Source organism: Anomalospiza imberbis, chromosome 2, assembly GCF_031753505.1.
Source record: "Anomalospiza imberbis isolate Cuckoo-Finch-1a 21T00152 chromosome 2, ASM3175350v1, whole genome shotgun sequence".
NCBI lineage: Eukaryota > Metazoa > Chordata > Aves > Passeriformes > Viduidae > Anomalospiza > Anomalospiza imberbis.
In genome coordinates this window covers 25,202,704-25,218,001 of record NC_089682.1, presented here as the reverse complement: position 1 = coordinate 25,218,001, position 15,298 = coordinate 25,202,704, and the positions used below count along the sequence as shown (strand labels likewise).

The 15,298-nt window shown below is 38.0% G+C and overlaps 1 protein-coding gene across 9 annotated transcripts in view; it reads right to left on the bottom strand.

Moving 5' to 3' along the window:
- ARHGEF7 (Rho guanine nucleotide exchange factor 7) overlaps positions 1 to 15,298 on the bottom strand; it is a 116,010-nt gene that overhangs the window by 44,351 nt on the left and 56,361 nt on the right. For 8 of the 9 annotated variants that reach the window (XR_010995932.1, XM_068180166.1, XM_068180167.1 and 5 more), the window contains 3 exons: positions 10,951 to 11,039; positions 4,867 to 4,961; positions 4,502 to 4,597 (listed from right to left, as the gene is read on the bottom strand). Coding sequence is in view for 8 of the 9 variants with exons in the window: in XM_068180166.1 (XP_068036267.1) it covers positions 4,502 to 4,597; positions 4,867 to 4,961; positions 10,951 to 11,039 (280 nt within the window). In the remaining variant the exon portion in view is untranslated. Of the gene's footprint in view, positions 1 to 4,501; positions 4,598 to 4,866; positions 4,962 to 6,027; positions 6,145 to 10,950; positions 11,040 to 15,298 lie in introns of those variants that run through there. The other variant, XM_068180174.1, reaches the window with a different exon arrangement.

Sequence of the window (15,298 nt, the reverse complement as noted above, 5' to 3'; positions counted from 1 at the left end):
TGCTAAAAATGGTTAAATTCCCATTTCATACTGTAGTGATGGGGGTGGAGGATGAATTATGGCTGTTTGCACCAAGCAGACATCTGTGTCTTCTCAGTCTGCTGTTCTTTTAGCAGAATCAAAGACTGACATTATTCTCTTTCACATGTTGCACATGCACTGCCACTTTATACTGCACATTCTTTGTTGAATTAATTAATAGACTTTGTAAGGGGGTGGTAACTCATCCCCTTAGACTTTTCTAATCCATGCATTTTAGTTGCAAGTGCTCTACTATTTCCAGCAGATAAACTATCTATATCCCCTTTACCTGCTGAAAAAAATCAACCATTTAATGCCTATCACCACATCATAAAAACCTTTTACTAATTAATGTGCTCCATAAAGACCATCGTTATTTTACAGTTTAATCTGAAGTTATCACCCAACATTATTATCATATATAACACTTTAATTAAAAAGGAATTACATCTAAATATGTACACATATATTTAAGTTATACTAACTTCCATTAAAAGAAAGCCAGATACATGTTTTAATTCTATTTGCAAGTGTAAAGGAACCATAACAACGCCTCTGCTGTTGTACACATACTAGAGGAATCTCCATGTGACGACATCTAAACTACCTAACATTGTCTGCTTGTTGGAGTTGCATCCAACAGCTATCAGTTCTGTTTCTCCAGACATACAATGGGCACCCAGTGCATGGTAATTTGAAGAAAAAAATAAAAAGTAAGTGTAATTGAACCCCAATGGGTGCCGTTTGTGAACAAACTAAACATTATCTCCGGAGGCTTCACAGTTAAGGTTACTGAAATAAGGGGCCACTGCAACTTTCTGAGAGACTCCTTGCACAAATTAGGCACTACTCAACTTATTCACAATCCTTCAGTCTAATTTTCACCCTCTTCACTACCACACTTTTCACTAATTGTCTTAGCTTAAAGACATCAGTTACTATTGCATGTCTGTCTCAAGATATCTAAAGACACTGCATTCAAATTCCCTTAATATCAATAGCCTTTTTTCTGTTGATACTCATGATAACCAGAAGTAAAGGATGATACTGGGACTTAACAGACTTAATTTGTATCTGCACTCCAAATCCAAACCTGAAATACTAGTGAGTTTTGGACTAGATTTAAATAGTCTCCCACTTTCTGTTTTTGTTGCTTGGGGTTCTTTTAAATTCCATTCCACTTCAGGATCATCCCCAAATATGAAGTATCAGCTTGGACTTAAACAGAGAACAAGACAACAGTTCCTGTGACTGCAAGAGCAGGGACATGAGGGAAAGAGAGGACAAACCCCAGCTATGGCTGTTACAGGGCAAGGAGGTAAGCCTGTGATAACACATAAAAGATTTCAATTTGCTACAGAGGACATCATATCTAGCAGTCTATGTAGGCTGGTGTCACCAGCCAGCCTGTGTGTCATGTGTCCCTCCTTACTGAGAAACACAGCCATGGACTGACAGCTTCTACTTCCAGATGAATAGAAGATTTTTTTCTGGAGCAGGAGATCAAATCAGGTTCACTCTCCTGCTACAAAAATACCCATAGAACAACACTTCCAATAGAGATCATTTATATCAGGTCAGAGATCACCTGATGGCCACTGACCTTGTTCATAGAGACTCTTCTGCTGTATGAACTACTGCAGAACTGATCTTTGGCACTGGACCACAGCCCTGGAATGAGACCTAGAGCACTGGACCACTCTTTGTCTTCAAGAGACCAGAGCACAGAGCACTCTTGCTATGTTTCACTGTCAGAAATCTACCCTTTCACAACTGAAGGCTCCAACAGCATCTCTCTGCCTTGTCTGTTACAGTTCTTTTCCATCCATGAACCAAGTGCACTGGAAGCTGACCAGCCAAAAAAGCACCTTTGAAGCCTAGCAGCTAGAAGATTCTCACTCAGTGCTAGTTAGATTTACTCCATGAACCACTTTTGTTTGGTAAATTAAGAAAAGAAGTTACAAAGGTGGCAATAACCCCAACCTGGACAAGTTCAAAGAGGACAAACCTTTAGCAAGAACCAGAAGACCTTCAAGACTGTGAGCAGGATGAGAGAGTGGCACAGAACTAAACCCAAACCATATCTAAACAACCATTTTCCCCAAACACACAAAAAACCCACTATAGTATTATATGTTCTGAAAAAAACCCACAACCCAATGATTAACACCACGAGGATTAAACAAGCCAAAGTGGCACAGGCAAAAAGGAGGAAAGCATAGTAAAGTTTCCGCCACTGAAGTACATGCCAGGATTTGTTTAAGAGAAAACTTAAATGACAAACTGTCTCAAGGTAGGCATGGAATTCAAAAAACATTTAACTCTCGTGCCCAAGAAAAGGAATTTGTCAAGTAAGGTAGGCTGGCAGCATTACAATTGGCAGAACGACAGTATTTGGTCATTCTGACATGTCAAGTGAGAATAAAACACTACACCGGATGTTGCCTCAATGATGGAACTATAAGCTCTCTGCCAAAAATAAAATAAAATGATAAATCTATTTTCAGCCTAGGAGCTAGTCTGAGTTTACAGAACAGGTTCACCAGCCAAAAAAACATGGCAAAATGACAAGAAAAAAAAAAAAAAAGGCAGCAGAGCAAGCATCCTTCTACATGATGGGAATAATGATGGATTAGTGGATCAGAAGATTCCAAACAGGAGGATGCTGCATGCTCAAGTTAATGTGCTATGATGAAAATTAAACTGAAAATACAACTCAGCATGATGAGCATGTTTATGAAATGAAAATAAGACAAAATGTTTGTAATAACACTTCAGTGACTCTAGGGCATCACTTTCTCTGCCCACCTACTAGTAGCCAGGATGTTCCCACAGTTTATTATACAGCAGCATTCCACTTATCAGAAAGAAGAAATAAAGGACATTATGAAAAGGTGCTTTAAAACAGTTTAAGCCAAGCAGAGTTATTAATGAAGCTTTCTGAGCTTGAAGCTCCATTATGATATCACTTTAACTTACATTGCAGGTAAAAATGAAGCTTGCATTAATATTTGTTTAAAGGTATATGTAAAGGTAAATTTAAAGGTATATACTCTTTTCCTCTCATTTTTAAGACCATTTTAAAAAAGGAAGGTTTAAAAGACGACAGTCTTCCATGCAAAGTATTTAATTTCCCCTAACTTCTGATACAAAGAAACAAAATTATGGTAACAAGCAAATGAGTGACAAGAAACAAAAGGTAACATGTGTGTATGTTGGCAAATGGACACTTTCAGAGATTTAGACATTTAACTGATCAAGTCAAACTTGCCAGAATGACAATCCTTCTTTCTCACAGCATGAAAGACAGACCATCCTCCCTTCCCCTCTTTCTGGTCTAAGTTACCTAGAGGCAGGAGACAGAGACAGAAGGCAGGTGGTGGGAGGGCTTGGGATCTGAAGTCAGCAACAGTACCAGGCACATGTTACTGCCTAGTGCAGATGCAGCTTATCCTTTGTCATGACAAGGCTGCTTCTTCACACAGAGCAGCTCGGGGAGAGGGGGGAGAGGTCAAAACAAGACATACTGAGGTGATCCAAAGCTCACTGTTGCCAAAAGAGGTATTTTCTTCTCCATCCAAGACATTAGTTCATTCCCACAGCAAACTGAAACTTGTTAAGCCCTCAGTAGCACTTCAAATTACTAACTTGGCAGAAATTAGGAAAAATTTATATTAGGAAATTGCCTTAGCTCACCATGTGGTCAGACAAAACTAGAATATAGGCAAGGAAAATGACACAGCTGAGGTTAGGAATGTAAATTACACTTTCAGTGGAGTTTCAGAAAATTGTTAGAATAATCCAAAGGCAATATGGTCACCTTCTTTCTTACACGCCCAAGTGCTGAGATAACAAGCTGAAAAATACCAAGTTTCCACTTCAGCCTAAATTACAGAAGGAGGACTAGTGTCTTCATGCCCTCCTTTCTGTGCACCATGCTTCCTATATAGTGAAGAACAAGCAATGAGGGGTCTTATTTAATTGCTCTTTCTGCCTATCCTGCAGACCTCACCCAGTACACTCTGATGACCACTTTTGCTCAGGCCAGAAGAATACCAAGTACAAGCATTCTCATACAGTGTCCTTCATCCAAGTCACTTACCTCCTTCTCCACTGTTCCACCATCACATAAGGTTCCTCCATTCTTTCTTTTACTTCGAAGAAAATATGTAAAATTCATGCCCCCAAAACCAAAACCACCACTTTCCTACTGGTATGTATTTGCATCACGAAAATCCAAAACTTCTTTTAAACGATATCAAAATTTCTATCTTTGCAATTGCATCCTATTGCAATTACAATGTGTATCTCTACAAACAATCAATACAGTCTCCAAACATCTATTACTGTGATCCTCTGGCAACAACTCTTGAAGTAAAAGGAAAAAAAAAATCTATGCTCAACAAAATATGCAACAAGTAAAGAAATAGAATATATTTGCATGTTAGCATTTACTCTATCCAGTACGCATGATACTTACTTGGTGCATTCTTCTAAAGACTGTACAAGCATTTGCTGGAAAGAACTTATTTCTTCCAGGTTTCCCATTAAGTATGAAGTATTTGTCAAGGTTAACCTGGAGCCAAAGCAAATAAAATATGTTTATGTTTGCAGCTATTGACTAACTGTGCATTAATACTATCTATTGCATAAAAGAAAATGCTTACTGGTTCTTAGATCAGGGACCAGACTGTTTCAGTCAGCAAACTGAATAAAAACAATCCCTGCCTCAAGAATCACACAGTTCACAGAGGCAAATTCACACTGACATGAATATTTTGACCATGTTAACCCTCCCCAACACATGAGAGATCTCAGTTTAAAACACAGGACAAACTCACATACTTTTCACTGGCTTGTAATGGTCGCAGGTAGTTTGAAAGTATTGTTTGTAGCTCCTTAGCATATTCATTTTCTGTTTCTAATATATTTTGTAGCACCTACAATAAATGACAATTGCTAATTGGTACTTTTTAAGATATATGAATACCAGTTTTAAAGCATACTAAAATTTATTTAGCATGAGAAAAACTTAAATGAGAGTTCCTACTTTAAAAATTCAAATATCTGCAAATATTGAATACTATACATCTATGAAATTCACAGGAAAAAAAAACACACTACACCAGATGAGACATCCTTTAGCTATATTAAAAAAATGGTAAGCTTACAGGATTATCACTACATTTTGCTGCAAAAGTTCAGTTACACAGAGTTTTCCTCCAAAGCCAGGGGTAATTATTCCCCCTATGCACATCAAAACAGTCACAGATCATCAGAGGATGGTAAAGTACAATAGAAGTTGCAAGAGAAATGAACAGTGCCAGTTTCTCAGTCTCAATTACAACACATTGCAACTAAGGCTGCTAGCGGAGTGTTCAGATGCATTAAATAACCTGCTAGAACACCTGAATATTAACAGATTTACAAAGATCAAGTAATTTCCAACTTCACTTACCAATGTAATTAGCAGTATTACATTATTTTTAAATAGTGGTGCCTAACCTTAAACTGGGAGTACACTACCATAAGAAAATTACAATAGACTGATGCAAAGCCAGGTATTTATAAAATACAGCACACACTTGGGTTTTGGCTGAATATAAATCAAACAAGTAGAATAACCCCAAATATGTACAGGAAAACATTTTACTGGGCCATTTCTTGGGAGCCTGCTTTAGGATATCCTCCAATATTACCATATCAGGTTCTACTGTGCTTTTAGAAGGCAACTTATTTTTTTGCCTCCAAAAGTTATTCAGCAAGGGAATCACCAGAATTAAATGGAGTTTAGTGAACAGAGCTGAACTTCAAAAACTTACTGCTAGTCAGTGGTCATAAGCCACAGCACAAACCTCATTTTGTTACATGCCATATTTGTCAAGCCTACAGTAATATCTCATTTCAGCATTTATAGGAACAACTGTAATTGAGTGTATTATTCACTGTTGTAGTCAATACTCTTTCTTAGGAAATAAAAAAAGCCATTCATTCCTAAATGCAAACCTGATGAAATAACTTTAAATAGTTCAGTATGTCAATGAAGAATTCACTGTCCCTTTCATTGGTGTCACTGATTCTGCTTATTCCTTGAATGCTTCTATTCATTTGGGGAGAGAGAGAGAAACCATTTTTGAGTCCATTCTTTTGTTCCAAGCCTGAATCTTGAACTGAACATTAAAATGTCTCCATTCTCTGCTAAACACTGTGACAGAAGAATGACACAGGGAAAGTTATGGCTACTAACTGGGAAATTACAGCACAAAGTACATTATGGGCACACAAATTTTAAAAAAGCTAAGGGTTTTTTTTGACCATTTATACCAGGGAAATAAAATATCTCTACCAATCATAGCACTAACTCCATATTCTCTTTTACATATATAAAACAAAGAAAGCAAATAGTTCAAATGCAAATATAAAAATACTTGGCATCCATGAGGTTCAAAACTAAGTGCAAAACCAATCTTTTTTAATATGGTTTTTCCCACAAAAATCTCCCAGCCCAAAGTCATTACACTGGCAGGAAAAATTAGTAGGGAAAAGGAGACTGAAAGTCAGGGACAAAACCACAGTGTCCTGATGAAGACCCAAACAGTATTAAAAGACACTGAAAGATAAAAATCAACAAATTTGCTAAAGATCTTGAAAGACTGCACCACCATCCCATTTTCTCAAAGACTACTTCCATTCTGTGCTATAAACAGCTGTCTGAAAAGCTTGAGATAAAACTACTTTCATGTTGGACACCCTTCATTATTTTCCTTGTGCAGGTTTGGATTTTTCTTTGAGGATATTCTTTGTCATATGAAGAACATGAGATTAGAGGGCAGGGGAGGTAATAACAAGAAAGCTGAAAAACTAGAATTAGTAACCTGACAATTAGTGGAAAAAGGAAAATTAATGCCACTAAATAAAACCATACTACAAAACATGTGCAGAGTACCAGATGCACTTACACAGCTTTTTATTCTAGTAATTCACAACGTTATACAATACTTGAGACGTACACAGTTTCAACAGTGCCCAGAACATAAATCTATTACCCTTCCTTTTTAACAAGTACAGTTTTCACTGCATACATTTTTTTTTACTTTGACTATATTTTTAAAAGCATAAGCTTGCTTACATAACTCTAAAACATGATTTCTGTGATATCTTGCATTCTTCCAGCTTGACTTACCTACCTCACTGAGAAGCTATGAGGATTATTAGACTGTGCTTTGAAGTGACAAGTAGTCATTACTGCATCTCCGTATTTTGAAACGAGAAATTCCTTACATTCCTCACATCCACATCTTGTCCGCATGATCTAATAATCACCTTTCTTCCCTTTCCTGCTTTCTGCGCATTCTGGCTGCTGCAAGATCCCATGAGACCTCCAAGACCTTGTTTCCACAAGTGCACCACAACATTTGCACAGATCCGCCCGAGTACCGAAAGAGCAGCATTGAAGCGGCAGCCTGTGCAGCCCGTAACACTGATGAATGGCAGGCACAGACAACTGAGCTCATACAGCACCAGCTCTCAGTCACACGGCATACAAAATTCAAGCACGGTTTCTGTCACACAAAACCTCAGCCTTCTCCCTACCACCCAAAAATGGATTTAAAATTAACTACACGAAGATGACTGCCTTCCAAATTGGTGGGAGAAAAGGCAGAGTTCAGAGATACACTTGGGCATGATCCTGTAGAACACTGACATTTTATCTCAGTAGTGTGGCACTTAACCAAAATATCACATAGTTGAGCAAAATTGTGATTAGTATGTAATTTTCCTAGACCATGATAATTTGCTGAACTCCTTAAAACAGGCCTTTGAGAGGGGCACTGCACAAGTATACTATATCTTGAGGGGCCTCAAAAACTTTTATGAACTTCAGTAGACACCTTGATCCAACTTTAAAAGTGTGATCTCAAAAGGAGTGTTTATTTTGTACTACTTCTCAAACACTTAAAAGAAAACAAGGTCATCCAAATACTCATAACTGTGGAGAAATTTGCCCATTTCTTCACCTGCTTTTAGAACAGCTACCTAATCTCAAAGCAATTGTAAATGGAGAGAACCTGATTTTATTCTGGATACAAAGTTAGAATCTCACAAGGGATCTAAAGCAAAAATAAAACTCAGTATCGCCTGCTCTGTCTTCAGGGAATAACATGTAACAATACACCCACTTCTTCAGTAATAGGCTACTAAATTACTTCTACACAAAAAATACTTCATCACAAGTCTGGTTCGTATTACACACTACTAGAGACTTGCACCATTTTCTGGAGGACAAAACCTCAGCATTCTCTACTAACCTGAATTCCTGAATCAGGCCAAATGTACATACATGACCAATATCTGTCTTCTCAGCAACATGTAGTGCAAGGAGCAATAATTAAGCACACTGAGACTAGAAGGCATGTTATTTGTCTCACGAACTCCAGACGGAGCTGTGAATCCACAGAAACAAAGAACACGTTTACAAGGGGGCAAAGAGCAGAGGAAAGTGGTGAAAGCTGTCTCCTCTTTACATTAAGTATTTTCCCTTAGCCTACCCCAGTCCTCCTCCCAGAAAGGGAGCCTCTCCTATCACTTTCTGAACAGCCCTTTGATTTGGTCCTCAGTCCAACAAATGTACCCTCAGGTGCTGCCTGCACAAAGCCTTCCCTAGGGTGAACAGCAATAAATAACTGTGAGGCCTATAGAGTCGCCGCACGTCCGCATGTGGGGACAGCCACAACCCAAAAATAGGACATAGTCCCAGAGTAGCAGTCTCAACTCAAGCTTGGTAGCCAAGAGAGCCTTAAAGACAGATTGCAACATTTACTCCTTCACTCGAGCTACATCCTTTCAGCTACCAGTTGCCAAAAGTTTTTTTACAGATCTTCTGTTTTTTCCTCAGCTTTATTATCAGTACAGACTGATGATATATAGCACAGGGAAGTCCCATGTCTGCAGCTGAGGTACTAAGACAGAACAAACACTCAACTCAGAAGTGCACTTCAGTGAATGGGTTTGCTGTTTGTATTTATTTTCATGCAAAACATGTAAAAATCATACATATTTAATAATAACTGAAAATATTGTATAGATATTTTGCCATCAGAAGAACAAAATGTATTTCAAGAAAATCTAAATACGTCAACATGTCTAATTTAGGTTTCAGAAACAGTCTTAATTTCTCTGAAACAATGGGCAAGGTACAGCACAGCCTCTCATTTTCTAAACCAGAAGAATAAATGGTGACTTAAAAAAAAATAGGGGTATTTGCCACACTGTGGAAAAATTTGAAAATGACAATTATCCAATTAACTGCAGATAGACTTAAGACCAGCACTCTAGGGTCAGTGCTGTAATTTACAACACATTTGTATATTATTATGAACTGGTCATTTTCACCCCCTACGATGTCATGGACAGTTACTAAGTAACTAGCAATCAAAACAGTTGGCATCTCATTACATCACGCTAATTGTACCGACAAAAAGTTGCACCTGAGCAAGACATAAAATGAACTAAGCCTAAGAGTAGGTATATGATTGTTACTAGGGTTTGGCTTTTTTTGGTTTTTTTGTTTGTTTTTTAATTGAACTACTTTAAAAGCCAGCCACAGATGTATTTCCCAAAGTATAGTAGCTTGAGCCTCCACAATTAGAAAAGGCTATCCAGGGAACAATTATAAAAATCACACAAACCAAAGGCGATATTTCGAAATTGTATGGTATAACTTAATAAATGTTGAATTTGTACAGGCAAACAAATTTTCACTTATTTTCTCTTATTTTCACTTAAGTACACTTTCATCTCTAAAATTTGCATCCACACACAACAAGAACTTAAAAAGAAAAAACGCTCTAAAGAGATACAGTGAAAACAAAAATAAATGAAATCAAGCCACTGTTTTGTCGCTGGATATACCACAGCAAGATCTTTACTTCCTGCACTTTGAGGGAAGGGTGTGCCTGCACGGATACTTTCCATTGTGACCAGCAGTTGTAGGATGCAATAGCCAAAGAACTGCAGCCCTCCCTCCACCACAGAATTGCAGCTACTGACAGAGGCAGGAATAGAGCCAGATGGAGGAGCAGGAGGTTGCTTCATAGCTTTCAGTTAGGGACTACAGACAAAACACCTCTGTTCCTCCAGGTGCTATTCATGCCACAACCACACAAGATGAAAACAGAAAATTATGCTTTATGATCCTTCTTAAAAACTGACATATAAAATGAAAACCCATGACAGCTGCTTGGAAGAAGAGGGATAAAAAGGTTGTGGTTTGGTTTTACACCAGCAGAGAGCAGTGCTTAACAAAAACAAAGTAAGATGCTTTTTTGCTTGCCAATGTATCTACTCAATAAATAAATTATTTTCAACGGGGTTACAACATGCTTAAAGACGGAGTTGGGTATGTTTCTTACATGCATCTACTAAAGAGAGGTCTGAGTACTAGGTTAAGAATTCCTGGGGGTGTGCTAAAGGCTCACTCTGCCTGTACTGCCTTGCTGTGAAATCTATCCACCAGTATAAGGGAGAGGTTCCTTAAGTTAACAACAGAGTTGATTTACAAGCATCAATGCAAAGAAAGCAAATTGAACATGTTGAAACAGTCTCTTATTCAGCAAAAAGGACAAAAGTATACTTAATTAGTTTAACACAGCAGAATTTCAGTAATTCATGGAGATTAGACTATAATTTTTGCACCATGTTTGAGAATCCACATATGTGATATTCTATTAAACTAATAATGATCTTGTTTATATGAGAATCCACCAATACCCCTATCTAGTTTTGGTACTTCCTGCAAGACTGTGTTTTTCAGTTTTTTTGGTTGGTTTGTTTGGTTTGTTTTTTTTTTTTTTTTCAGATAGAAGCATTTAGTGAAATGACATTCTACTGTATATAACAGCTCACATGGAAGAAAAAATGATCACTTACCACATTGTAATAACTTTTGTTAATTGCAGATGTATCAAAGCCTTTAGGTGGACTCTTCAATGTACCTGATTTGGGGGAGACTGGTTTTTCTGAAATAAAAGATATTTTGGGGTCAATGGGGTGCAATTTCACAGCTCAACACTAGAGGTCAAACAAACTATAAAATATTTATCAAGATACAGTGAAAATGGTGCTTCACTGAGAAACATACATAATTGTACTTGAAATTATTGGCAAAGAATCAATATGTTCACAATGAATGAAACTCTAGCCTCACTGAAGGCAAGCAGAAAAACTGCCATTCTTTTTCTGAGAACCAGAAAGTCAGTTAATAAAACTTGCATTTCCAAATTTATTTTTTTAAAAGCAATATGTTGTCATTGACTGCAATTAAAAAAAACAAACAAGCAAAAAAAAAATCAGTAAGAGGCATTTCCAAACCACATATGCACTTTCAAACAAAAGTAGTATTAAGATTCAATATTGATTTAATGAACTCTGTGAAAGCAAGTGACCAATCAAAAGCTGAACACTGTCTCAAAATATAGATTCAGAACACTATACTAGTGAAGTGACTTACCTTATGCCCAGAAAATCATCTTTCAAAACAAATTATCTTTTGCTATTAATGAAGTATAGAATAAAAATGCTTATGCACTTGAGAACAGGGTTCTTCATATAAATAAATCCTTCCTATAACCCCTAGGGAATCTATCCCTCAATGCATACTCTTCCTAGAAGGACAACATTAATCTGCAAGATCAAAACAACAGTCCCGAGAGTTACCAAAGTGCTGGCCCAGAACAGAGAGGCAGAGAAAACACTCCTAAAGCCTTCCCTCCCACCACTACCACTGCTCTAAGTCAATTACAGAGGAGCAAACATGAGGTGAGAGAAAATCAAAAGCAACATGCTGCATGCTGCAGAAACAGCAAGAAAGATTTACAGCATCTCTTTTTGATCTCTCACACTTGACCGTGCACTCAACCAACTGAGAATGCTTGTGAGACTGTTTATCAGGACATTTTGGTGCTTTGGTTTGTCCAATTTCTGTATATTTTTTAAATAATCAGGCTCCTCTAATATGCAAATGTCAAATAAGCACTTGAGTAATTTGCATCCAAGCTATAAAACAGCAAACTGTCAACTGAACTGCCCCAAACAAAACCACAGAAGCATGACCAAAATGTACCTACTGAAGGCTCTACCATTATTTTAAAAGCCAGCTCCTCTTTCAAACACATTTTAATAATGATATATGAATAATTTAACTCTAGTTTACCTGATACCTCAGGCTAAGAATAAATTATGCAAGTCTCAAACACCTCTCCAGGAGAAGCCCAGTCAGCCAAGCTAAGGGCCAGCAATGGAAAATTCCCATGGACAGCAGAGCTGACCAGGGAAGCACCATCATAAGCAGAACACTCCCTGTTGAGTAATTGAGCAATTTAGGGCTTCTTCAGGCTCCCAGCTGCAGCCCATGGATGATGCTATCTCAAGCAAGCTGGCTCCAGCTGCAGATCACCCTTTCATCTCCAGTACCAGAACAGCCTGGCAGGCCAGAGGCTTTAGCTAACGGCCCATGAAGAGCAGCTCAGAGCCCATAAGCACACAAATGCAAGTATCTTTAAGGGTATTTGTTCTGTATTGCAGTGGAACTCCCCTCAAAGAAGCTAATCTAAAAATAAAATATAGTCTTAAAACATGAGCAAAGAAAAAAAAATATTCTCCTTACCACATTCAGAGATGACAGTAAAACCCTTTTGGTTAATATCCCCTGCCTAGCCACCCCACGTCAGATCTAAGCTGACACGCAGCACAAAAACTGTTAGACCCAGCAGTTATCCAGCTGGGAACACTGATGCTCTCAGCCACCAGCCCTGCAATACATATGTGCTCTGCTATACAGCCAAGTAATTCCAAATGACAGGACTCCTCCCACCCCCTTAGAACAAATCTGTAAACTCAAGCAGATTTGCCATCAAACACTCTGTGAAAAGACCTAAAATCCCCTCGTATGTATGGCTACTCATTTATATATTCATTTATAATGCTTCTCTATATGGGACAATTAAAATTCTTTTCTTTGTACTGAATGATGAAAATGATGTCATTCCCACAAACTTGGTAATTTGCTTTCATTCTCTGGAAGCTCTTGGACTTATCCTACAATTTATTGTGACTTTCAGGTTTACTAAATACCTAAAGGTTTATTAATCATGCACCAAAAAGCATGAAAGGAGAAACCAGAGTTATTGAAGGATAAAAGTAAATACTTGTCACAGAATTTATCATAATACAGGTGTCTTGAAAGGAGGAACAAGAGTTATTTAAGGATAAAGGTAAATACTTGTCACTGAATTTATCATAATACAGATGGCTGATCATTGTTTAGCTGGCTGATCATGGAATTCTGGTTCTTTGTTATCTTAAAGGGTGCAAAAATACCTCTCTTTCCTTAAGCTGCTGAAGAAAGTGGGAGACTTTTTTGCTGAAATGTACAGAGTCATTTATATTGCCAGCTGTTCAGCTGATTCAGTTATCCATCAGACATTCACATGTCCAATTCAGATTTAAAGACAGGACAGAAAAAAAGAATTACACATTCATATAATTTTGCCTGAACAGGCATAATCAACATTTAGCTTTTAAAATGTAAAGGCCATTTCTATTGCAGAAACACAGAACCAGACACAGCAAATTAGTCCATCTGTCTATCATGTCTGGTATTCTGCCTCCAAGCAGCGCCTTGCTTCATAAGGAGGAATAAGAAACAGTCTTGTTGCAATTAGCTTATTGCACAATGCATTACAGAGAAGAAAATCCTGATCTTGAACATAAGAAATCACTTTCTTTGTTTATGCTAAATTAAGCGTCATTTATTATCCTGGGTAATAGAACATTAGAGTATTTTGCAAACAGAGCACATTCATTAAACATTTCAAGGAGGTACCACCCCCCTTCAGCACACTACATCTTTATGAAGTCCACAGGTTTTTGAAACATCAAAAAAACCCTGGCACCTTGCCCACTCTGCAGAGGCTCTATTTCTCAAAGCCCTGGAAGAGAGTGACCTGAGCCAGCTTTTCCCACACAGAAGATTTTTGCATCTCCCTACTTTTCTCCAGCCACAATGTGCATCCCTTACATTAACACTGAAAGCACAGTGAAAATGGCTCAGCATATGATCAAATCCAAAGCTGGCAGGCATCTGCCCAAGTACAGGAAGAGATGGTATCCTGCTGGTGACTGAAACCAAGAGCTAAGTTCCCACTGTCCATCTCTCTTGAGATCAAAGCATTGCATTCAACTGCCCTCAGCCACACTTGACAATGCATTATCTAGTGGCTAGTGATAAACCAGATGGACTTCACGACACAGATCATCTTTGGGTGGAGAATGAGAGTAGCACAGGCTTTTTAACATTACTTTTCCAGCAAATAATTATCCTCAGTGGAAGCAACTGCTTTTATAACCTTTCCCTAAGTGGTATAAGATGCCACAAACTCCATAAAATGAAGTTCTTATTCTTAACAAATGTCTATTTATTGGCTGTAAAAAGACAATTTACCCAATCCTTCCCAATACTTTGTTTCTTTCTATTTTAACTTACATGCCTTCAAATTACCTGACATTCCCACATTCTCTCTCTTCTGTCATGTCTTCAGTTTATGCCATATTCATTTTCATGCAACACTCTTACTTTGTGCTACTCCACAGAGTATCTACTCCCCTCAGAACATATTTTACTAAAGCACTTTGACCCTCCTGCCACAAGAACACACGGCAATTACTGTGCTGTGGTGCATAATTTAGATAAAAAAATCCAATTTGGGTTATTTCATCCTGCATTCAGGGAGGAAAAACCTGTCAACAAGAACACCAAAAGCTGTGTGGTCCCTACCAGCAAAGTGCTACAAACAAGCTCCATCTTCCTAGACTAATCAGTTCAAGTCCAGCATCAGGAGGGTAGACCTAAACCCGTTCCCAGTTCTCAAGAGGGCTTAGGCACTGCTGCAGTGCTCCACTCTGTAATACAGACACCACCAACACTTCTGCCCCAATAGCATTCACTGGTCCCAACCTCTATTTTATTCATTTCTGTAGAGTCACACTTGACAAGAGAAAACAATACTCCTCTGAGTGTACATGGTTGGGGAGAGAAAAACTAACATTCTTCATGGGGTTTCAGTTATTTTTTTCTTCCCAAAGCCAAAAGCATAACTTCTCCTTCCCTCACACACCACAGGATAAAAGCAGATGACATTCTACTCCTCCACTATATTCTGACCTTTTCCCCACACTGATTTTGGTTAACATCCAACTAAAAGAAATATTATCACTGTAA